This window comes from Molossus molossus, unplaced genomic scaffold (genome assembly GCF_014108415.1).
Source record: "Molossus molossus isolate mMolMol1 unplaced genomic scaffold, mMolMol1.p scaffold_m16_p_19, whole genome shotgun sequence".
NCBI classification, from domain to species: Eukaryota; Metazoa; Chordata; class Mammalia; order Chiroptera; family Molossidae; genus Molossus; species Molossus molossus.
The window spans coordinates 31,952,444-31,976,635 of NW_023425354.1; the positions used below are offsets into that span (position 1 = coordinate 31,952,444).

The window sequence follows — 24,192 nt, forward strand, 5'->3', positions numbered from 1 at the left end:
GCAGCCGAGAGATGTGCCCTTGACCAGAATGGAACCTGCGACTCATTGGTCTTTGGGCCAATGCTCTGACCGCTGAGCCAAGCTGGCCAGTGCCTGTTGCATGTATTATTAATCTGGGAAAGGAGGGCAGTCATATGATGAAAGATTGGTGGATATGGGGCTGTGGAAAAATATAAAAGATAAATCTGCCTTTGTGAAAGTTAGACTAGTCCTTGGCTCAATGATCCTTTAATGATCTAGCTGCATCAATGGGTAACGTGAGATCTATTGAACTGCTTCCCAAAAGGGTTACTGCTGACATTTATAGGTGCAGATTTTTTTTTGACGTCCCTGACTTCAGCTCATTATGCACCTAGAGAACCTGAACTACCCACCAATCGTGACAACCAAAGGCCCCTCTGAGTGAGTGTGCACTGGCTGCTTCAAACAGAACTGACCTGAGGTTCTCAAACCTTAGCACTGGTAGTTTGTCAAAGCAACGTCCCACCCTGTGATTTAGATTTAGTTGATGAGAATTTCTTTTTTTTTTTAATCCTCACCCGAGGATATTTTTCCATTTTTTTTGTACAGATAGAGTGGGAGGGAGAGAGAGAGAGAAACATCGACGTGAAGGGACACATCGAGTGGCTGCCACCCACACGACCAACCAGGGCCGGGGACAAACTGCAACCAAAGTACGTGCCCTTAGCGGGAACCGAACCCGGGTCTCTCCGTACCGCAGGCAGACGCTCTAACCGGTGAGCCAAACTGGCCAGGGCAGTTGAGAATTTCTAGCAGGTTGTCTGATGATGCCGGTGCTCCTCTGATGAGGAGGACCACACTGGATGGAAACAGGCCCAGAGTAGCCATTCCTAGTGAGACCAGGAAGAAAGGGTGTGATTCAAGGAGCTTGGGATACTTGTGACCCTGTTTGACAGGTGAAATAGGCTCTTCAGCTGAGTTGGTTCTAAGTCTACAGGAAACTAGGATCCAGCTCTGGCTGGTTTGGCTCAGCAGTTTGCTCATTGGCCCCATGGATAGAAGGGTCCATTCCTGGGTTGGAGGTTTGATCCCTGGCCCTGGTGGGGGTCATTGCAGGTGGCAACCAATCGATGTGTCTCTCACATCAATGTTTCTCCTTTCTATTCTACCTAAAGCGCAATGGAGGATTGTGGGAGAAAGGTTTGCCCTTGCCAGTTTTGCTCAGCGGTTAGAGCATCAGCCTATGGTCCAGAGACCCAGGTTCGGTTCCTGCTAAGGGCATGTACCTCGGTAACGGTTTGTCCCCGGCCCTGGTTGGGTCATGCGGGTGGTGACCACTCAATGTGTCCCTTTCACGTCGATGTTTCTCTCCCTACCACTATATGAACAAAAAATGGAAAAATCTCCTGGAGTGAGGTTAAAAAAAAAAAGGTTCTTCCTTTCCGTGTGGCTGCAGCCATTAGGTAAGCCAAGATGGGCGCTTACAAGTACATGCAGGAGCTTTGGAGGAAGAAGCAGTCCAATGTAATGTGCTTCCTTCTCCGTGTGCACTGCTGGTGGTACCACCAGCTCTGTGCTCCACAGCCCCACCCCCCCCGCCGCCCCACCTGGCCCAATAGAGCGCGCAGGCTGGGATACAGGGCCAAGCAAGGTTATATCATATATCGGATTCGTGTGCACTGTGGTGGCTGCAAACGCCCTGTTCCTAAGGGTGTGACCTATGGTAAGCCTGTCCATCATGGTGGTAACCAACTGAAGTTTGCCCGAAGTCTTCAGTCTGTTGCCGAGGAGCAAGTTGGACGCCACTGGGGCTTTGAGAGTCTTGAATTCTTAGTGGGTTGAAGATTCCACATACAAATTCTTTGAGATTATCCTCATTGATCCATTCCATAAAGTTATCAGAAGGAATCCTGACACCCAAATGGATTACCAAACCAGTCCACAAGCACAGGGAGATGCGAGGGCTGACATCTGCAGGCCACAGAGCTGTGGACTTGGAAAGGGCCACGAGTTCCACCAAACTATTGGTAGTTCTCACCGTGCAGCTTGGAGAAGGCCCAATATAAGTAATGTTTGTAAAATTCTTACCTAATAAACAATTTAGGACAGTCAAAAAAAAAAGCAATGGAAAAATATCCTCAGGTGAAGATTAAAAATAAACTAGGATCCAGAGGCTATTTGCCAAGCTGAGGCACTTGGCACCCTTCCACCTGGGGTGCAGGGCTGTGAGAAAGGGGCTCAGTAAGCTGTTCTTGGTGTAAAAACCCCGGACTAGGTGAAAATACTAGGAAACACCACACAGTGTTATGTACTTTCATTTGGCTCCTCTCATCTTTAAGTATTGGGCCTCTCTTGAGACACTGTTAGCTTGTCTACTGAGAGTCACAAATGAAAATAAATTTAAACCCTGCTGTGGCCCAGCAAATGTGGCTCAGTGGAGTGAGCGTTGCCCCATGGACTGAGAGGTCCCAGTCAGGGCACATGCCTGGGTTGTGGGTTCAGTCTTCAGTGGGGATCATGCAGGAAGCAGCCAATTGATATATCTCACATCATTGTTTCTATCTCTCCCTCTCAAAAAAGCAATAAAATTATTTTTAAGCCCTGGCCGGTTTGGCTCAGCGGTTAGAGCGTCGGCCTATGGTCCAGAGAGACCCGGGTTCGGTTCCCGCTAAGGGCACGTACTTCGGTTGCAGTTTGTCCCCGGCCCTGGTTGGGTTGTGTGGGTGGCAGCCACTCGATGTGTTCCTTTCACGTTGATGTTTCTCTCTCTCTCTTCCTCTCTTTCCCTTCCACTCTATCTGAACAAAAAAAAATGGAAAAATGTCCTCAGGTGAGGATTACACAAAAAAAATTTTTTTTTAATTATTTTTAAAAAATGATAATAAATAGACCCTGCTTTGACTAAAAATTCAAGTTCTCTGCCTCAAATCCAAAGTTCAAATACTGTCCAACCAGGTTTGGATATTTGGATACATGCTCACTTCCTGTAATGTGACATTGGGCAATTTATATACTCTGTGTTTCAGAAGTTTAGAATCTCATCTCTAAAATTGGGAAAGTAGAACTAAAAGGATTTTGAAAACTGAGTTTAATTAATTCAAAGCAGAACCAGTATTGGGCACATAGCAGCTCTCAACAAATGCTATTGTAACAGCTTTGTGAATTTGATGGAGGGGCTTTGTCCTGGTTGCATTTGTCATTCAGTTGTTTTATCAATGTCTGCATGTGCCTGATATTATTCTGGGCTCTAGGGAAATATCCATTCAACAACGCAGACAAAATTTTACCAAAGGCCTTCTGCTGGGATTGGCCCTGGCTGGTTTGGCTCAGCGGTTAGAGTGTCGGCTTGGGCGCATGCAGTTTCTCCCTGGCCCTGGTTGGGTCGTGCGGGTGGCAGCCATTTGATGTGTCCCTTTCACGTCAATGTTTCTCTCTCTCTCTTTTCCTCTCTCTCCCTCCTGCTCTATATAAACAAAAAATGAAAAAAATGTCCTCGAGTGAGGATTAAAAAAAAAATTTTTTTAATTTGAAAGTCTGGGAATGGTTGATTGGGGCCAGAATTGAGTTTGCATTTAGTAAATTAGCTTCCCCTGAGGCCTCATAGTTGTTTTTGTTTTTGTTTTTTTGGTGGTACATGCCCCTAGTGGGAACCTAACCCGGGAAGCCTCATAGTTTAGCTGGGGGAATTCTACTTAGAGACCAGGAAGGCTCCTCCCAGGGGTGGGGAAAAGACATTTCCGGCATGTGAGCATCAAAGGTCAGGCATTTAGCTGAAATGAAAGTGGAAGCAAAGAGCCTGCAGACAGAGCCCTCTAAAGTGCTTTTCAGGCTCTACTGGGGGAGATCACATCTCAGAAGGTAGAAAGAAGCCGATTCTGCCACTTTGTTTCCAGTTCTGAAGCCTTGGCTCTTGCCAACCAGATCCCAGATCATGTCAGTGGCTCAAGATGCTGTAAGTGAAGAGGATGGTGTTGGGGGTGGGGAGAAGCAGGGAGCAGTCCTCTTGGCAGGGCCTCTCCCTGTCCATCTCTTACCCGCTGAGTCTGGGGAGAACTGTGGCTGGGATTTCCTTTCTCCTATGGAGTTAGTCCCCTAACCCATTGCCTCAAAGACAATTCTATAACCTGCACCTCAGGAGTTGATGAATTCCTTGTGTGAATGCATTTTTCTGGAGAGAATCCATAGTTTCCATTAGATACAGGGTTCTGTGATCTAAAATTTTAGTAATTGCTCTAATGACAATTCTAAACATTTAAGACCTGGCAAGGTAATTCAGTTGGACAGAGCATCGTCTTGATGCGACAAGGTTGTGGGTTCGATCACCGGTCAGGGTACATACAAGAATCAACCAATGAATGCATAAATAAGTGGAACAACAAATTTCTCAAATCATGCTCAGAAATCAATAAATACATTTTTTAAAAAGTGATCAGCTAATTTTATTTTAAGAAATGTTCGCTTGTTTTAAAAACTTTATTTCTTATTGTTTAGAGAGAAAGGAAGGGAGAGGGAGAGAATGAAACATCGATGAGAGAGAATATCAACTGGCCGCCTCCTGCATGCTCCCACTGGGGATTTGGCCCACAACCTGGGCATGTGCCCTGACCGGGAATTGAACCTACAACCTCTTGGTGCATGGGTCAATGCTCAACCACTGAGCTACACCAGCCGGGCTTCCTAGGGTTTTTATTTGTTTATTTTTTAATCCTCACGTAAGGATATTTTTCTATTTATCTTCAGGCACAGTGGGAGGGAGAGAAAGGATAAGAGAAAGACATGGACATGAGAGCGACACATCAACTGGTTGCCTCCCGCACGACCCGGACCAGGGTTGGAGACAAACCCCAATCAAGGTACATGCCCTTGGCTGGTATCGAACCCATGACTCATTGGTCCGTGGGCCGATGCTTTACCGCTGAGCCAAACAGGCCAGGGCATTCCCATGGTTTTTTAATGCATTAATAAATATCCTTATGAATTAAAAGTATTTAAATAAACAGACTAGGGATCCTACACTATATATAGTTTTATATTTTGCTTTTTTGCCTTATTGTGAACATTTTCCATGTTGTTAAATGTTCTTCATTCAAGCCCAGTCAGTGTTGCTCAGTGGATTCAGCATCATCCATGCACTGAGAGTTCCCAGTTTGATACCCTGTCAGGGCACATGCCCAGGTTGCAGCCTTGATCCCCAATAGGGGGTGTGCAGGAGGTCAAAGTTTCTCTCTCACATCGATGTTTCTTTCTCTCTCTCCCTTCTTCTCTCTCTAAAATATCAATAAAAACATTTAAAAAATAATAAATTTTTTCATGTCTTGTAATTGCTACATAATATTTTATATTTATGTAGCTATTCCTTTGTGCTTGGACATTTTCTTTTATTGGGGTACATGCCCCTAAGTGGGAACTGAACCCTCTGGTCCGCAGGCTGATGCTCCAACCACTGAGCCAAGCTGGCCAGCGCAAGGACATTTTCTTTATTATAAACACGGCTATGAAAATAAGAATTCTTGTATGTAAACTTTTGACCATTTCCTTATGATAAGCAGCACTGTTTTTTTGTTGCTCAATCTCCCTGGACATTTTCATTCCTCAACTTTTTTTTTTTAATTTTAAAATATGTTTTTATTTATTTTAGAGAGGGAGAGAGAAACATTGATGTGAGACAGAAACATTCCTACATGCACCCCAACTGGGAATTGGTTCCACAACCTCAGTATGTGCCCTGATGGGGAATCAAACCATTGACTTTTTTTTTTTTTTTTTTATCCTCACCCGAGAACATTTTTCCATTTTTTGTACAGATAGAGTAGGAGGGAGAGAGAGGAAGGGAGAGAGAGAAACATCGACGTGAAGGGACACATCGAGTGGCTGCCACCCGCACGACCAACCAGGGCCGGGGACAAACTGAACCCAAAGTACGTGCCCTTAGCGGGAACCGAACCCGGGTCTCTCCGGACCGCAGGCCGACGCTCTAACCGCTGAGCCAAACCGGCCAGGGCTCAAACCATTGACTTTTTGGTGCACCCGGGGATGCTCAATCAACTGAGCCACAGTGCTCAGGGCTCATTACTTATCTTAGTCTACCTATTAGTAGCATTTGACACAGATGCTAACCCCTCCTCTTCCTTGAAACCTTTCTTCATCCTTCACACCTCTCCTCTCCCCTCCCTCGGGTTTCACTAGCTGTTCCTCTGCATTCTTCTTGGCTGGTTCTTCCTTGTTGCCCTGCTCTCTTAGTGTTTGATGCCCCACCAATCAGCCGTTGGACCTCTTCTGTGTCTAAACCCACCCCCCTGTTGCTCTCATTTAGTTTTGTGACTTTAAATTTCTGCTAGGATAATTCCCAAATTTTCACTCCCAGCGTAAACCTCTTCCCTGAATGCTAGATCGGTAGAGGTAACTGCCACCATATGTCTCCACTGAGATGTTGAATAGGCACTTCATACACAACATGTTCAAAATAACCCCCTAACTTTCTGCCCCAAATCTCTCCCACCCACAATCTTTCTCATCTCAGCAAATGGCTCTTCTTCCCTCCAATTGCTCAGATCCAAGAACTTAGAGTTATCCCAGAGTCCTCTCTTTCTTCCACACCCTATTTCCGATCCATTAGCAACTACATTCTGTCTGTCTAGAGTGTAGACTCTTGACTACTCCTTACCACCTCCACTGCTACCACCTGGTCCAAGTCACTAACATTGTTCACCTGGACACTGTGACGGCCTCCTAAGTGGTCTCCCTGCTTGTGTCAATTCCCCACATCAGTCTACTCACACAACAGCCAAGGAATCCTGTTAACATTTAAGCCTGCCTATAGCTTCCCACCTCACATCGAGTGAAAGGCCCTGCATGAGTTAACCCCATTTCCTCTGTGACTTTATTTCCAACCAATCTCCCTCACTCCCTCTGTTTCAGCCACATTGGCATTCTTGCTACCCCCCAAATACACCTGACAAACACCCACCCCAGGGCCTTTGTACTTGCTGTTCCCTCTGTATAGAACTTTCCCCCACATGTATGGCTTACCCTTTCATCTCATTCAAGTATATGATCAGATATATATATCATCAGATATGTCAGTGAGGCCTATTCTTTTTTAATCCTCATCAAGGATGTTTTTTTCCATTGATTTTCAGAGAGTGGAAAGGAGGGAGGGAGGGAGAGAAAGAGAGAGAAACATCGACGTGAGAGAGACACACTGATTGGTTTTCTCCTGAACATGCCCCTACGGAGGCGAGGATCAAACCTGCAACCCAGGTAGAAATTGAACTAGAAATTGAACCTGAGACCCTTCAGTGCCAGGGCCGAGGCTCTAACCACTGACCTACATCGGCTGGGCAATGAGGCCTATTTTTATCACATTTAAAACTGTCCTCCTGCCCTGGCCAGTTTGCTCAGTGGTTAGAGCATTGGCCCACGAACCAGAGTACAGGGTTCGGTTCCCTCTAAGGGCACATACCGCAGTTGCAGTTTGTCCCCATCCCAGTTGGGGTCATGCGGGTGGCAACCAGTCGATGTGTATGTCTCTCTCACATCAATGTTTCTCTCTCTCTCTTTCTTCCTTTCTCCTTTCCGCTCTATCTAAAATAAAAATGCAGCCCTGGCCGGTTGGGCTCAGCGATTAGAGCGTTGGCCTGCGGTCCGGAGGGGCCCGGGTTCGGTTCCCGCTAAGGGCAGGAACCTCGGTTGCGGTTTGTCCCCGGCCCTGATTGGGTCATGTTGGTGGCAGCCACGCAATGTGTCCCTTTCACATCGATGTTTCTCTCTCTCTCTCCCTCTCTGTCCCTCCCACTCTATCTGAACAACAACAACAACAAAAATGGAGAAAGTGTCCTCAGGTGAGGATAACAAAAAAATAAATAAATAAATACAGTGATACCTCGGTTCTCGAACGCCTTGGTATTCGACCAAATCGGTATTCGACCAGGAGATTCGAGAAACTTTTGTCTTGGAATCCGAACAAATATTTGGAACTCGAACTTCCGAGATGAGCCGAGTTGAGCCGAATGGCGTTCATTCGGCCCAGCGCGCCTTGCTTGCGCCATCAGTGTGAGTGCAGAGAGAGTCACGCTTTGTGGAGAGAGTCACGCTTTACACTGAATTTAACCCTTAGACATACTGTACACTTTTATTTCTTGTTGAGACTTATGTTTTTCTACATATTATATACAAATTAGGCCAGTAAATAGGCATTTTCTGGGGCTTGGAACGAATTAATCCAGTTTCCATTATTTCCTATTGGGTTTCATTGCTTCGGTTCTCGAACAATTTGGTTCTCGACCGTCCTCCTGGAACGAATTATGTTTGAGAACCGAGGTATCACTGTAAATATAAATGCAAAAATTTCCTCAGGTGAGGATAAAAAACAAAACAAAACAAAAAACTGTCTTCCAGCCCAGCTCGTGTGACTCACTGGTTAAGCTTAGACCCATGCACCAGGAGGTCGGTGGTTCAGTTCCTGGTCAGGGCATATGTCCAGGTTGTGGGCCAAATCACCAGTGCAGGGCATGCAGGAGGTGGCCAAGCAATGTTCTCTCTCATCAATGTTTCCATCACTCTCTTTCTCTCTCTCTAAAAATCAATAAAGAAAAAAAAAACATGTGACACTTTCCTCCGGTCTGGCCAGTGTGCCTTAATGGATTAAGCGTTGTCCCATGGACTGAGAGGTTGCTGGTTCAATTCCCAGTCAGGGCACATGCCTGAGTTGCAGGCTCAATCCCTAGTGAGGGGAGTGCAGGAGGTAGCCGATTGATGTTTCTCTCTCACATCAATGTTTCTATCTCGCCCTTTCTCTCTTTCTAAAAAATCAATACAAATAAATTTAAAATATATATATTTAAAAAATAAGCCCTGGCCAGTTTGGCTCAGCGGTTAGAGCATCGGCCTGCGGTCCGGAGAGACCCGGGTTCGGTTCCCGCTAAGGGCACGTACTTTGGTTTCAGTTTGTCCCCGGCCCTGGTTGGTCGTGTGGGTGGCAGCCACTCGATGTGTCCCTTCACGTCGATGTTTCTCTCTCTCTCTCTCCCTTCCTCTCTCTCCCTCCCACTCTATCTGTACAAAAAATGGAAAAATATCCTCAGGGGAGGATAAAAAATAAAATAAAAAATAAAAATAGCCCTGGCCAGTTTGGCTCAGTGGTTGCAGTGTCGGGCTGTGGACCAGAGAGTCCTTGGTTTGATTCCCACTAGGGGGACATACCAAAAAAAAAAATAATAATAACATAAATAAAATAAACAAAACTATACTCCAACTTTCTCTGTCCTCGGTTCCCTGCTTTGTTTTTATCCATAAGACTTATCACTAACATAATGTACATTTTTTGTATTTATTCTGCTTATTGCTTGGCTCAGCCCCTAGAATCTAAATTCCCCAGTGGAATTTAAATTCCACAAGGAAGTTTTGTCTGTTTTGTGCACTTCTGTGTCCCCAGAGCCTGGAACAGGGCCTGGCAGAGGGTGGTTCTAATCGTTAGGTGAGTAAATGAGTAAGCAAGTGAGCAGTGAGCGAGTGGCCTTCTGGTAGCCATTTCCTTGCAGCTCAGTTTCTTTTTTTTTTTTTTTTTTATCCTCATCTGAGGACACTTTTCCATTTTTTTGTTCAGATAGAGCGGGAGGGAGAGAGAGGAAGAGAGAGAGAGAAACATTGATGTGAAGGGACACATCGAGTGGCTGCCACCCGCACGACCAACCAGGGCCGGGGACAAACTGCAACCGAGGTACATGCCCTTAGCGGGAACCGAACCCGGGTCTCTCTGGACCGCAGGCGGACGCTCTAACCGCTGAACCAAACCGGCCAGGGCCTTGCAGCTCAGTTTCATCCTTCCTCGTCCTTTGTGTCTGACACTTCCCAGTCCTGGCCCTGCTTATCTCTAAACATGTCTTCTATTTCTTCTCTGCATTTTCTCTTGACCTCAAAGATTTTCCTCAAAGATTACCTTGCTTTTTTGTTTGTTTGTTTTATCCTCACCTGAGGACATTTTTTCATTTTTTGTTCAGATAGAGTGGGAGGGGGAGAGAGAGAAAAACATTGATGTGAAAGGGACACATCGAGTGGTTGCCACCGCATGACCCAAACAGGGCCGAGGACAAACTGCAACCGAGGTACATGCCCTTAGCAGGAACCAAACCCGGGACTCTCTGGTCCACAAGCCGACACTCTAACCACTGAGCCAAACCGGCCAGGGCAACATTACCTTGTTAAGGCTCTTCCTCAGAGAGCTCTTCCATCCTCTTGGCTTCAACCATCACAATGCCCTTCTAACCCAGACTCCTTCCTCTCCACTAAGTCCTGTCCTGACCTTATGCGTCTTCAATAGCCTTGGGTTTGACTTACTTTGGCCCATTAGTTTTTTTTGTTTGTTTTTTTTTATCCTCACCCGAGGACATTTTTCCATTTTTTGTTCAGGTAGAGTGGGAGGGAGAGAGAGGAACAGAGAGAGAGAGAGAAACATCGATGTGAAAGGAACACATCGAGTGGCTGCCACCCGCACAACCAACCAGGGCTGGGGACAAACTGCAACCGAGGTACATGCCCTTAGCAGGAACCGAACCCGGGTCTCTTAGGACCGCAGGCCAACGCTCTAACCGCTGAACCAAACCGGCCAGGGCGGGCCCATTAGTTAACCTTGATAAACCTCAGTTTCCTCATCTATAAAATAAATTTTTTTATCCTCACCCGAGGACATTCCTCCATGTTTTGTTCAGATACAGTGGGAGGGAGAGAGAGGAAGAGAGAGAGAGAAAGAGAGAGAAGAGAGAGAGAGAAACATTGACCTGAAAGAGACACATCGAGTGGCTGCCACCCGCACGAGCAACCAGGGCCAGGGACAAACTGCAACCGAGGTACGTGCCCTTAGCGGAAACCGAACCCGGGTCTCTCCACACCACAGGCCGACACTCCAACCGCTGAGCCAAACCGGTCAGAGCTATAAAATAGATTTTATTAAAATAAAAAACATGGCCCTGGCCGGTTTGGCTCAGCAGTTGAAGTGTCGGCCCGCAGACCAGAGAGTCCTGGGTTCGGTTCCTGCTAAAGGCACATACTTCGGTTGCAGTTTATCCCTGGCCCCGGTTGGGGTCATGTGGTGGCAATAACTCAGTGTGTCTCTCACATCGATGTTTCTCTCTCTTTCCCACGCTATCTGAAGATAACTGCAAAAAAAAAAAAAAAGCAGAAATGTCTTCAGGTGAGGATAAAAAAAGTTTTAAATAGAAAACATGTACCATAGCATTTATGTGCCAGGCACCACTTCCAAACAAAATTAAATACAGGTGCCTGGCCAGGTGGCTCAGTTGGTTGGAGCATTGTCCTGTACACCAAAAGGTTGTGGGTTAGATTCCTGGTCAGGGCACATACCTAGGTTGTGGGTTTGATTTCCAGTCAGGGCACAAATGAGAGGCAACTGATCAATGTTGCTCTGTCACATCAGTGTTTCTCTCTCTCTCTCCCCCTAAAATCAATAAAAACATATTCTTAGGTGAAGATTAAAAAAATTTAAACACAGGTGGAGCTCTGGCTGATTTTCCTCAGTGGTTAGAGCGTAGGCCCGCAGACCAAAGACTCTTGGGTTCTATTCCAGTCAAGGGCAAGTACTTCAGTTGCAGTTCGGTCCCTGGCTCTGGTTGCATTGTGAGGGAGGCAGCCAATTGATGTTCTCTCTCGTCGATGTTTCTTCATCTCTCTCCCTCTCCTTTCCTCTCTCTCTAAAATCAATAAAGAAAAAATTTTTTAAACTTGCAGTAGCACCTAACTGGTGTGGCTCCATTGATTGAGTGTCATCCCATGCACTAGGAGGTTGCCAGTTCAATTCTGGGTCAGGGCACATGCTCAGCTCCCAGTAGGAAGTGTGCAGGAGGCAGATGGTCAATGTTTCTCTCTCATCGATGTTTCTATCTTCCTCTCCATTCCTCTCTCTGAAATCAATAAAAATATGTTTTTTTTTAAAAAGTTGCAGTAGTAAAAGGAGCTGAATAAACCCCAGAGGTTTGGCCCCAGAGTTTGTGCTCTTAACCGTTATGCTAAACTGCTTCCTAATACTCCCGTGATGAAAACAGATAGCATGAGGTTTGAGGTTTTATCATGAGGTTTTATCTTATGTGGTGGTGAGTGGTGAGGTTCTGAACTCAGCAAGTAACGCAAAAGAATGTATGTAGTCAAAATTAACTTTAAATCACAAACTTACCCGAAAAGTATCCAGAATTTACAGTCTCTCAATGAACTCAAGGTAGAGTGGATTGCCATTTTTTTCAGTTGAAAACCAGATGGACAGTGGTTTGCATTTACTTATTTATTTTTAAATATGTTTTTAATAATTTTAAAAAATTTTTTCTTTATTGATTTGAGAGAGAGAGGAAGGGAGGGGGAGAGAGAGATAGAAACATTGATGAGAGGGAACATTGATTGGCCTCCTACATGCCTCCCACTGGGGATTGGGCCCACAACCTGGGCACGTGCCCTGACTGAGAATCGAACTGGTAACTTCTTGGTACATGGGTTGATGCTCCACCACTCAGCCACACTGGCTGGGCTGTTTTTATTGATTTTTAGATAGAGATGCATGGGGAGAGAGAGAAACATCAATGTGAGGTGTGAGAAGCATTGATCCGCACATCCCCTACTGAGGATCCAGCCGCAGCCCGGGAATGTGCCCTGACCAGAAATCAAACCAGTGACCTTTTGGTCCAAAGGATGACACTCAACCAACTGAGCTATACTGGCCAGGACGTGGTTTGCACTTAGACACCATGTTATCATGTTGTATACATAAGTAGCCTATATACTTGAATTCTAGTTAGGTGATTGCAATTGGCCTGTGTTGTCCTTAAGAGAGTTTTATAGGAGACAAGTTTCAATTGTGAATTGAAGACAGGAGGCAGTTTGGGGATATTTATTGTATTTATTTATTTTAATTCTTACCCCAGGATATTTTTCTATTTATCTTCAGATAAAGTGGGAGGAAGTGTAGAGAGAGAGAGAGAAACATCGATGTGAGATTGAAACATCGACTGGTTGCCTTCCGCACGACTCAACCAGGGTCAGGGACAAACTGCAACCGAGGTACGTGACCTTGACCAGAATCAAACCTGCGACTCTGATCTGCAGGCCGACGGTCTAACCACTGAGCCAAACCGGCCAGGGCAGTTTTGGGATATTGAAATGAGATAGAGTCCAACTCTGCCTGGCACTTAGCAGGCTTGGCTCTCTTTCCTTGCCCTCTGGGTCAATGACAGTATATCAAACTCAGGCACCCAAGCCTGCAACCTGGCATTGCCTCTCCACTTCATTCCCCTCTGTCTCCTTAATACATCCACAGAGTCTGGATTCTTTTCTTAGTGAAATGTATTCCTCACACGTGCTCCTGTCACGTTGGTGGGTACTAGAGCCAAGGAGCTTGGGTTTGTTTCCCTCACTCCACGGGATTCCTACCCAGTTCATCCTGCCATCACTACCAGGATCTCTTTTAAACACCATGTCCATCACCTCACACCCTTTCAGAAATCTGCATTAGTTCCCCATTTCCTGCTGATATCACATCTACACTCCCCTGCTTGATCTGTTCTTTTTTTGTTCTCTATTTTCTTTATTGATTTTAGAGAGAGAGGAAGGGAAACGGAGAAAGAGATAGAAGCATCGAGGCCTGGCTGGTTTGGCTCAGCAGTTAGAGCATCGACCTGTGGTCCAGAAAGACCCAGGTTTGGTTCCCACTAAGGGCACATACCTCGGTTGCAGTTTGTCCCCGGTCCTGGTTGGGTCTTGCGGGTGGCAAACACTCGATGTGTCCCTTTCACGTCAATGTTTCTCTCTCTCTCTCTCTCCCTCCCACTCTATCTGAACAAAAAATGGAAAAAATTGCCCTCGGGTGAGAATTAAAAAAAAAAAAAAAAGTAGCATCAATAACAGGGAACATTGATTGGCTGCCTCCTGCATGCCCCCCACTGGGGATCAGGCCCACAACCTGGGCACGTGCCCTGACCGGTAATCAAACTGGCGACCTCTTGGTGCATGGGTCGATGCTCAACCACTGAGCCACACCAGCCAGGCTTGAATTGTTCTTTAAAATACTCTATTTATACAGCTATTATTTATTTTTATTAAGCTATTTATTAAATAGCATTACCAATTACTAGATTTTCAATTATGTGTAATTAGATCAAGTTTTAAAGCAGAAGTAAAAAGAGGATGAGCTGAAGACTGAATCCAGCCCACTAATATATATTATTTTTCAGATATTTTTAACATTGAGCTATCTTTTTCAAATAAAAATCCAGATTTCTGATTTCCCTTAAAAATGGGGAGGTAGGGGATACTACAACCACATTCCGATGTAAAAAAAACCAAACTGTTAGAGCTAAGAAGAGGTTGCCACTTTAGTGGGGATGTGCTCTCTCCAGTTTGTCAGAGTTGCCACCACTCCCTATCAATCAGTGATTGTTAAAATCTAGGTCTCAGTAATAAACCAGCCAGGGCTTCTACAAAGGTTCCTTCAGCGTGGCTGAGATCACCAAGTCCTGAGTGAAAAGGGCCAGGACCGGCCCAGGGCCTGGTAAAGGGGTTGGGTTGTTCTTGGGCTGAGCATCAACTCTGCTCCTGGAGAGTCCACATTAGGAACCCTCTTCCCCTGGGTTCATTGATTGTCTGGAAAGGCTGGTAGAGATCTGATTGTGCCCTCTGCTCTAACAGGCACTCAGGGAGAACCTATTCCACAGCCTTCAGGAGGAGCAAACAAGACTAAAGATGAGACTGCAGGAACTACAGCAACTGAAAAGGGAGCTCAGGAACTTCCCCCAAGTCCAGGTAAGCTGGGAGAAGGGGTGTGGCCTGGTAGAAAGAGCTGGGGAGTTCTTAGTTTCATTCCTTGCTTTGTGACCTAGAGTATGTTACTTGAACTCTCTGAATCTGTTTTCTCATCTGTAAAGTAGAGCTACTTCTCTCACAGGCTGCTGTGAGGACAAACTAAGATCTTGTATGTAAAGTGCCAGAACAGGCTTGACCTGCTTTCATCTACTCATTTACCCAGCTTTTCTTCCAATACATGTATTCATCCCTTGACTACATCAGCCTCCCCTCCCCCACCTCTAGGACCCATTCCCAATGCCTGAAGTCCCCCTGGTGTTCCGAGGACACACTCAGCAGAACAGGGAAGTGCCCAAGTCTGTGGTTTCCAACCTGCAGATCTGCTACCCTCTGCCTGGAGGCTCTGCTCTGGTCACCTTCGATGACCCCAAGGGTGAGCTCTCTGGGAAGCCTTTGGAGGGAGCTTGGGAGGCTTCCCAGTACTGATCCTGCTCCCCCCATCCAGTGGCCAACCAGGTGCTACAACAAAAGGAGCATAAGATTGACCTGGAAGAGTGCCGGCTGCGGGTGCAGGTCCAGCCCTTGGAGCTACCCATGGTGACAACCATCCAGGTGATAGAATGGCAGAGTTCTGGGACATGCAGGGAGTGCCATGTAGCTGGGTACTTGGGAGTGGGGCTGTGCCTGGAACCACTCCTTCTTTCTACCCCTAGGTATCCAGCCAGAAGAGTAGCCGGAGAGTGCTGGTCAGTGGGTTTCCTGCTAATCTCAAGCTGAATGAGGAGGAGCTGCTGGACAAGCTGGAGATCTTCTTTGGCAAGACCAAGAACGGGGGTGGTGATGTGGAGACTCGGGAGCTGCTGCATGGGGGTGTCATGCTGGGCTTCGCTAAGGATGAAGGTAAGGGCCCTACCAGGGAGATTAGGGCAGATGCATCAGGCCCCGGAGGAGGAAAGCCCTTGATGCTGAAGGTCTCCCTTCCTGTCCCTGCAGTGGCCCAGAACCTGTGCCGGATTGGCCAGTTCACGGTGCCCCTGGGCGGGCAGCAGTTCCCTCTGCAAGTCTCTCCCTACATGAGTGGAGAGATTCAGAAGGCAGAGGTAAGTAGGAAGGCAGAGAATGGGGGCTGGGCCAGGTAACCTGTCCTGCTAGAAGCTTGCCCAAGAAACAGTATGAGCCCCCAAACCCCACTGACGTACCTACTGCCAGCCTCTCTAGGCTTTCTGCCCCTCCCATGTTCCCAGGGACACTGCTTGCTCCAACCTTTGCCCCCAATTTCTGACTTTCATGAGCCTTAGCTCATCCCCTGACTCCTTTTCCAGATCAGGTCCCAGCCAGTGCCCAAGTCAGTGCTGGTGCTCAACATTCCTGATGTCCTGGATGGCCCAGAGCTGCAGGACATCCTGCAGATCCACTTCCAGAAGCCCACCCGTGGGGGAGGGGAGGTGGAGACCCTGACAGTCGTGCCCCCAGGAGAGCGAGGTCTGGCGATCTTCACTGCCCAATCCAGCTAGGAGCCTGCCCTTCTCATCACCCTCCAATCCTCTGCCAAGGTTCTCAAACTGGGCTGGGGTCCGGTGCATGTGGATGAATGTGATCATGCTAATCAACAGAGGGCAGGATTCTGAGTTGTGAAACGCCGTCTCAGAACAGTAAAAGTGCCTGCATGGCGTGATCTTCTTCCTCATTTCATTTCATGAAAGGAAACTTGATTGGGGCGTGGAAGGAGGCTGGGGGGAGGGCAGAAACCCTAACCTTCCACTGTCAGCACTGATCTTTCACCAGCTCATCTTCCCTCCACTCTCAGAAGCAACATCCAGGACCCAGGGTTTGGCTTTTTATTGACACAAACGCAAAGGCAGCTTCGGTAATGGGATGGAGTACACAACACAGAAGTCACACTTCACACTGTTTAGGCCTCATTTAGACACTGAAGAGGCCCAGCCCCACCCGCCACCTCCCATTGGCAATGGCTGGGGCAATAACCCTTCCTAATTCCAGCTCAGAGAGCAGAGGGAGTTACACCTCTACCCCAGGAAGTCCCCACTTTGGTTCCAGGGGCCCATGTCTTGACCCCCACCACCCCGTTTTACTCCCCTTCTCCATTTCCCCACCCATGTAAACGAAGTTTGGGGCTGAGTTTGAAAAGGTGCCTCTGTGCTCTGAGAAGGCAGGGGCAGGAGCCTCCCATGACTGCATGGGGATGTGCCTTAATTTTCACTTTGGTCCCAGAACAAGAAATAGACAGCATTGCCTCCCGAGCTCTGGCTGGTAAATGCCACACTTATCAGCAAAGCTGAGAAAATGTCCCCATCTCTGTCTCTTCAACCACCGATAGAGAAATGACAGCCCCAAAGAGAGACAAGACATGGCACAGAACCTAGGAGGTTAGGGGCTGCCCCTGCTCCCGACACTGGCACACACACAGATTTTTGGCAGTGTTGTGGGACTGGGCAGCAGCAAAACCCCAGCTCCACCAGAACAAGGAAGGCACTGGGGCGGGGGTACAAGGGTGGAGAAGGAGGTGTGAGACAGGGCCCCCCACCACATACATAAGCACAAGATTTCCATTGCTAAGGCACTGAGAACAAATTCAGAGAACTCAGTGAGGAAGGGGGAGCTCTGTGTCCCTCCCACAGAGTCATGACCTAGGGGAGAAGGTGTGATTCCTGTCCTGTTGTAAGAGGCAACCTTGGTTAAGAGTGGCAGAAAACCTGGAGGTGGAAGAAGCCAAGTTGTGCTTAAGAAGTTAGGGACAAGATGATGAGGCCATGCAATGTGGCAAAGGAGTTCAGAGGTGGGCACAGGTCAGCCCGGGCTGAAGGGACATTAGGGTGAAACAGGGACATGCTGGACTCACACAGATTGGCCCCATATCCTGAGCTGACATTTGAATTCTTTGGGGGAGGTAGAGGGGCAAGGGCAGGAGGGGAGATGAGGCAGAAGCAGAAACACATAGAACAAAACGGGAAGGGATTGGCCTTGGCACAGGAGCAGCACAGCAGGCCCAGGGAAAGGGTGGGGGCAGGAAGCAGCCGGTCTCCCTCTGACCCTCCCTGTCCCCTGGGCAGGGCCCAGACATCCAAGTGGTCACTTCCCAACCTCTTCAGAGGGCAGGAAGGAGGGTGGGGGCATCGCTGGCTAAAGAGAAAGAACAGGGCAGGGGAGAGGTCATCACCACGGAGACCTTTGGGAAAGAGAGGGCAGAGCATTATGGTAGAGGATGAAATGCAAGGGTCTGGCGGCCAACATAACATGGCTTCCCAGCTTCTCTCCTCCCGGGTCCGGAAGATCTCCCAGCCCCGTCCTAGTTCTCCTTCTCTGGCCCAGGCACCAGGATGACTTTGCCCACATTCTTCTTCTCCTGCATCTGCCTCATGGCATCCACCACCTGAAAAGGAAAACAAGGCTCTGGTTCCAGTGCCCTCCAGTCCCTCCAAAGAGTCAGCCTCCTTCCAGGAATCCTACCCCTGGGTCCCCAGCCTTCCAGGGTCTTGCCCAGGCCCTCCCTGCGGAGCCACCACACTTACCTTCTCAAAGGGCCACACAGAGTCAATGTGAGGTTTGATGTGACCCTCATTGTACAGAGCCAGGAGGCGGGCCACCACCCCACTGACCAGCTCCACCTCATCATCCAGGTAGCCCAGGTGGAAGCCACACACAGCCCGGTTGGCTGGCAGCAGCTGCAGAGCTGTCAAGCTGAACTGATTCCACCATGTGCGTGCCATGGCCATCAGGTTCCGCTTGGGGCCCGTCACCAGGTTGGCCATTCCTGAGAGACAAGGAGACAGCCTGTGAATCCAGGTGCCTGTATCTGGATTCATGTTTGTCTGCCCCCTGTGGACCCCTCACAATTATCCACACCACTGCCAGGGAGTGACATAATCCCTCACTTCCAGGCTACTAGGCTCCAAAAAACGCCATGTAACTAAAAAATGTTTCTAATCTTTATTTATTTGTTTATTTTTATGTAAAATGGTTTTTAAATTTTTATTTTTCAATTACAGTTTACATTCAATATTATTTTGTATTAGTTTCAGGTATATGAAATAGTTTATTTTTATTTATTTATTTATCTTTATCCTCACCAGAGGACATTTTTACATTTATCTTCAGGTAGATCAGGAGGGAGAGAGGGAGGAAGACAGAGAAACATTGACGTGAGAGAGACACATCAAGTGGTTGCCACCCACACGACCCCAACAAGGGCCGGGGACAAACTACAACCGAGGTACATGCCCTTAGCGGGAACCGAACCTGGGACTTTTTGGACTGTGGGCCGATGCTTTCACCGCTGAGCCAAACTGGCCAGGGCTATCAAATAGTTTTTTAAATGGAAATGCAGCTTATCTAAGAAGCCCAGGAGAGTAGGACGAGGAAGGCAGATTGGTTGATTTTGTATAAAGAATAATCCCCAAACAGGAGCACAGAAAAAAAACAAAGAATTTACTATGACTCACATGGAAGGGTGTCAAGGAAAATGACGGTACGTGCACCTAGGAGGCAGCAATCTGAATGCAATATCCAGGACCATCCTAACCCTGGCACTGTCTCTAGAGTACCTGGGTCCCTCCCCCTTCTTCATTCAAAACCCTGGGCTCCACCCTGGCCAGTTTGGCTCAGCGGGTAGAGCGTCGGCCCCTCGGACCAGAGAGTCCTGGGTTTGGTTTCCCCTAAGGGCACATATCTCAGTTGCAGTTCTTCCCAGGCCCCTGTTAGGGTCATGTGGATGGCAACCACTCGATGTGTCTCTCTTTCATCCATGTTTCTCTCTCTCTCTTATTCCCTCTCTCCCTCCCACTCTATCTGAAGATAAATGCAAAAATGTCCTCGGGTGAAGATTAAAAAACCCCTGGGGTCCTATATCACACCCTACTTCCCCTTACTTTCCCTCTCCATTCCAGCCCACTGACTCACCATAGATGATTATTTTGCCCATGGGTTTAAGGAGGTTGTAGCCCTTGGCAGTATCTGACCCACCAAGAGGGTCCATGACGATGTCCACGCCTGTCACAGAATAAAGGGGCCCAGGAATAGCATTAGAATCCACCAATCTAGAGATACCCCTCTCTGTCCCACGCCATCCCATACCCTGACTCCACCTTTGGGGGAGATCTTCTTGATCTCATCCACGTAGTCAGTTGTGTGGTAGTCAATGGGGTATGTGAGCCCGTTCTCCTTCAGCAACTCGTGCTTGCTGGCTGAAGCTGTTCCAAACACTGTCACATTCTCCACTGTACGGCACAGCTGCAAGGCGGCCATACCCACACCCCCTGCAGCAAGATACTTTCATAAGGAGGGGATATAGAGTCACCCAGCCACCACTCTCCATTCTCGCCTCTCAAGGACCGAGCCCATCACCTTCATTTTGCCTGGGCTCATTGGGAGGCTTTCTGCCCTCATGTCATGTCCAATTTCTGTAACTGAGAATTGGGAGAAGAGTGGCTGGCAAGGAAGGGGTGCTGGGTGAGGGCAGGTTGCTGTGGATAGCACACCAGGCTGGATCTGGTGCCTGAATGTTGCCACAGCAACAATACTACAGAGGCCTTGGGTGCCATAGGCCAAGGCAGCCTGGTGTTACTATGACAACAGTCTAGACATGCTACTGAGAAGGGGCCTAGGAGGAAATCTCGTAAGGTAAGGGGGGGAGGATAAAGGAAAGGAGCTGTCACCTGCAGCCATGTGTATCAAAACGCTGTGGCCAGGCCGCAGGTTGCCAAAGTCAAACAGGACCATGTATGCTGTGATATAATTGACCAGCAAGGCAGCAGCTTCCTCAAAGGTCATGGCCTCAGGCATCAGGAAGGTATTGGCTGAGGGCACAGTCACCTCCTCCTGCCACATGCCCGATCGGATCAAGACCAGCACCCGGTCCCCTACCTTGAAGAATGGAAGAAGAGCATGATTCAGTCACTCATTTATTCACCCATTGGCAATTTATGACCTTCTGTTATGTATGAGGTCCTCTTCCTGGTAATGAAGTGGCAGCAGAAGGAGCAGTGGTAGTTATGGTAATAATAATAATAATAATAATTATGTCATCAAAAATAATATCTTACCTTTACTGAGTACTTCCCAAGGTCCACGGCCAATGATAAGTGCTTTGTATAGAAACACGTAACTAATCCTAACACCAGCTCTTTGAGGTAGATACAATCCTTATCTCCATTTTACAGATATTTGATTGCACTATTGTGTAAGGTCCCTGATGCAAGAAGCTTACAGTTAGGGCAGTATAAAGTATTACTGAAGAGATTAAACTGCTTCTGTTAAAAACAAACAAACAAACAAACAAAAAAACAGGCTCCACTGTTTATTGACAATGTGACATTGGACAAATAGAAAATTATTTAAGCCCTGGTCGGTTTGGCTCAGCTGTTGGAGTGTCAGCCTGCAGACCAGAGAGTCCCTGGTTCAGTTCCTGCTAGGCCTTAAGCAGCTAGGAGCACATACCAAAAAATAGATAAATAAATAAATTATTTAACCTTTTTGAGCCCCAATTTTTCTATCTGTAAATAGGTACAGTTATGAGGATTAAGTGACAAAAAATTCATTTAGTCATTTTTTCAGCCAAATGTCGGCCACATAGTAGACACTTAGTAGCATTAGCTAATAATAATAATAACAACAATAACAGTAGCTAGGAGGGGAGGTTACCAATCCAGTAACTGAAGGAACAGGGAGTATGTGCTAAGTGCCATACCACAGTACAGGTAAAGATCTCTGAGCAGTTGGGACTGAGTGTGGTCCCCTCAGGAGAAATATCTGAGCCAGCACTGGGGGCCTAGAGGACACTTTCACCCAGAGACGTGTGTGTGTGTGTGTGTGTGTATGGGGGGGGGGGTGATGAACAAAGAGAGCCACACAATCCCTCTCACCAGGAAAAGGTATTTTCCTCACTCTCAGCCACAAGCAGGAGAGCCTCCTTTTAGGAAGGAAAGGGAGCAAAGAAAACAGAACTCTTCTCTCCAGCTGAGGGCACAGAAAAGGGGGCATACTCAGGAAAAAGAAAGGCCTCTCCTCACTCTCTGAAGAGGGTGGAGAGGGAGGTGTGGGTGCTGTTCTGGAACAATCTGGCTCTGTCTTGGTCCTGCCAGGAATGATGGGAATTCTGTATATTAAGGAGATTTGGGATCCATGGGGAAGAGGGATGGGATTCTCCCACATATCCTTTTTCATATCCTCAAGGCCCCATATTCCACTGGCAAGGAGGATTGAGGGCAGGCTAGGATCTTTCCCTACAAGCATGTTCTAAGATGAGGTGTGGGGAGTGAAAGCCTTCCACCCCAGGACTCAGGATTAGCAGACTCAGCAATCACCCTGGAGGACCGGCAAAAATACAGTGGTCAGTCTGGATGGTGACCAGGCCCAGTAACAAGGCTCACCACTTACCCAGACTAATGCCCACCTCTCCGATCATCACAGAGCAGGGCTGATATCAGGAGACAGGGAGGGGTCTCCCCACAGAATCCAGCCTCTTACAACCATGTTCTTACCCTGGACAGGATATCCTATATTTACCAACTGGAAAGTGTAGGGAGGGGAGGTTAGGTGGGTGGCCTTCAGAAGTAGCATGAACTATAATTCCCCCCATAAAAAAAAATAGTCCTCTTAGCACCTTCTCAAGAGTGGGGTTATTTAGAAGTCAGTGGAAAGGGTGGGGCCACAGCTGAATCCAGGAAGAAGCCCTTTAAAGAGGATGTTTGCATGTACAAATAAATCCAAGAATTCCAGCTCTGGGATCTAGGACTGGCAGGTCCAGCAAGAGAAAGGCTGCATCTGAGGGGCCTCTCTTGCAGGGGCCTGATTTGAAAAGAAACCCCTGAACAAATGACATGCAAAGGCTCACCCCAAGTCTCTCAAAAAGTTGGTCATTTGGAACTCTCCAGTGTCCTGGGTTGTGGCCAAGATTAATGATAAACGAAAAGGAGAAACAGACTGGCAGAGCTGGGCCAACCTGCTCCCGGTGCCACACCCCCCACAACCCCAGTCCAAATAAGCACTGCCGGGGTTTCTGAGGGTCCCCACAAGGAAGGCTTAGGCAGGTTCTGCCCACTGGAACATTCCCAAGGGCAGCCACGAGGGTCGTGACCCGATGTCTGAATCACCGGGGGAGGAGATACTGTAGTCACGGGAGACAGATTCCAAAACAAAGATCCAGAGACCCAATCTCAACCCCGTCCCTGTACCCCTCCTTTGCCCCCACGAAAATCAGACTGGCACTGTAGGGCTGGTGGAGGGGTGGTGGCAGGCGTCCATATGATGGGCGTGCCTTGTCTCTTCTCCCTGATGTGGGAGGGGCCGCCGCACACCCCCACAGACCACGGGGCTGCATGTGACCAGGGCTCTGGCACAGCCATGTGCCGCCGCCCAACCCCGACTACATAGCTCCTCAAGCTCCCTTGAGGAATAAGTCACCGTCACAGACCACAGATACCCGGGGAGTGTTTGATGAGCAGGGGTACAGGTGTGGTTTTACTGGGGTTGGGGTGGGTGGGTTGGGGAGGGGTAGTAAGGATATTACGCGCATGCGCAGGGGCGCCTTATTGTTTCCCCCCACAAACACCCACCACCACCACCACTGCCACTGGGCGGCGGCCACAATTAAAAAATGGTTGGGGCCCTGGCCAGTTTGGCTCAGCGGTTGAGCATCGGCCTGCAGACCAGAGAGTGCCCGGGTTCAGTTCCCGCTATGAGCACGTACCACACACACACAAAATGGTTGGGGAGGGGGCGATAATTCCGTCTCCACGCTCCCACCCCCAAATATGAATCCAGGTCTCCAGGAGCCTCCAAACTCAGGCTCCTTTCCTACGTCTTCCATGCCGGTCTACCCGGGTCGGTGCCAGTTTCCCCCGCTCTGCCACACCCCCGGCGTCCGCCCACTCCTGTCCCACTACCCAGTGACCTGCACAGCTCTGCCCTGGGCTGGGCCGCTCACCTTGCGGTCGTTGACTCCCTCGCCCACTGCGGTCACGACTCCCGCACCCTCCATGCCTGGAGTGTAGGGCAGGGGCGGCAGCCGGTCGTACAGCCCCTGCCGGGCCATAAGGTCCGCGAAGTTGAGCCCACAGGCCCGGACGCGCAGCGTCAGTTGGCCGGGTCCCGGGGCCGGAGGCGCGGGCGGCCGGCTCTGCAGCTTCACCTTGTCGTAGCCGCCGAAGCCAGTGACAACCAGGTAGCGCAGCGGCGGCGGCGAAGCGGCCGGGGCCGCCTCGGAGGCCACCTCGGCGGTCACCTCGGCTACCTCTCCCTCCGTGGACATGGCTAGGACTCCCGACGTGCGCACACAGCTGGACGAAGAGTGCACACAGCTGGGCAGGGCAGGGCGCGCGTCAGGATAAGCCTAAGCAGCGGACTCCGAGCAGAAGGGGCGGGGCGCCGGCCCGGGGGTGGGCCTCCTGCGCCTCCTTAAAGGGCCACAAAGCGGGTACT

General features: G+C 48.6%; 2 protein-coding genes and 1 pseudogene across 2 annotated transcripts; 2 read left to right on the top strand and 1 right to left on the bottom strand.

Annotated features, from left to right (window-relative positions):
• The first annotated feature begins 1,434 nt into the window (after positions 1–1,434).
• LOC118634135 lies at positions 1,435–2,053 on the top strand (annotated as a pseudogene).
• A 1,690-nt stretch (positions 2,054–3,743) lies between these two features.
• On the top strand, positions 3,744–16,435 carry IFI35 (interferon induced protein 35). The gene is made up of 7 exons (XM_036269586.1): positions 3,744–3,913; positions 14,644–14,757; positions 15,043–15,190; positions 15,263–15,369; positions 15,471–15,657; positions 15,751–15,857; positions 16,080–16,435. The coding sequence occupies exons 1-7, from the start codon at positions 3,893–3,895 to the stop codon at positions 16,269–16,271; spliced, it is 876 nt and encodes a 291-aa protein (XP_036125479.1). The 5' UTR covers positions 3,744–3,892; the 3' UTR covers positions 16,272–16,435.
• Positions 16,436–16,581: 146 nt separating this feature from the next.
• Positions 16,582–24,083, bottom strand: VAT1 (vesicle amine transport 1). Its single transcript, XM_036269584.1, has 6 exons — positions 23,699–24,083; positions 20,430–20,637; positions 19,860–20,030; positions 19,675–19,764; positions 18,288–18,529; positions 16,582–18,148 (listed from the first exon to the last, which is right to left on the bottom strand). The coding sequence occupies exons 1-6, from the start codon at positions 24,020–24,022 to the stop codon at positions 18,065–18,067; spliced, it is 1,119 nt and encodes a 372-aa protein (XP_036125477.1). The 5' UTR covers positions 24,023–24,083; the 3' UTR covers positions 16,582–18,064.
• Positions 24,084–24,192: the final 109 nt, after the last annotated feature.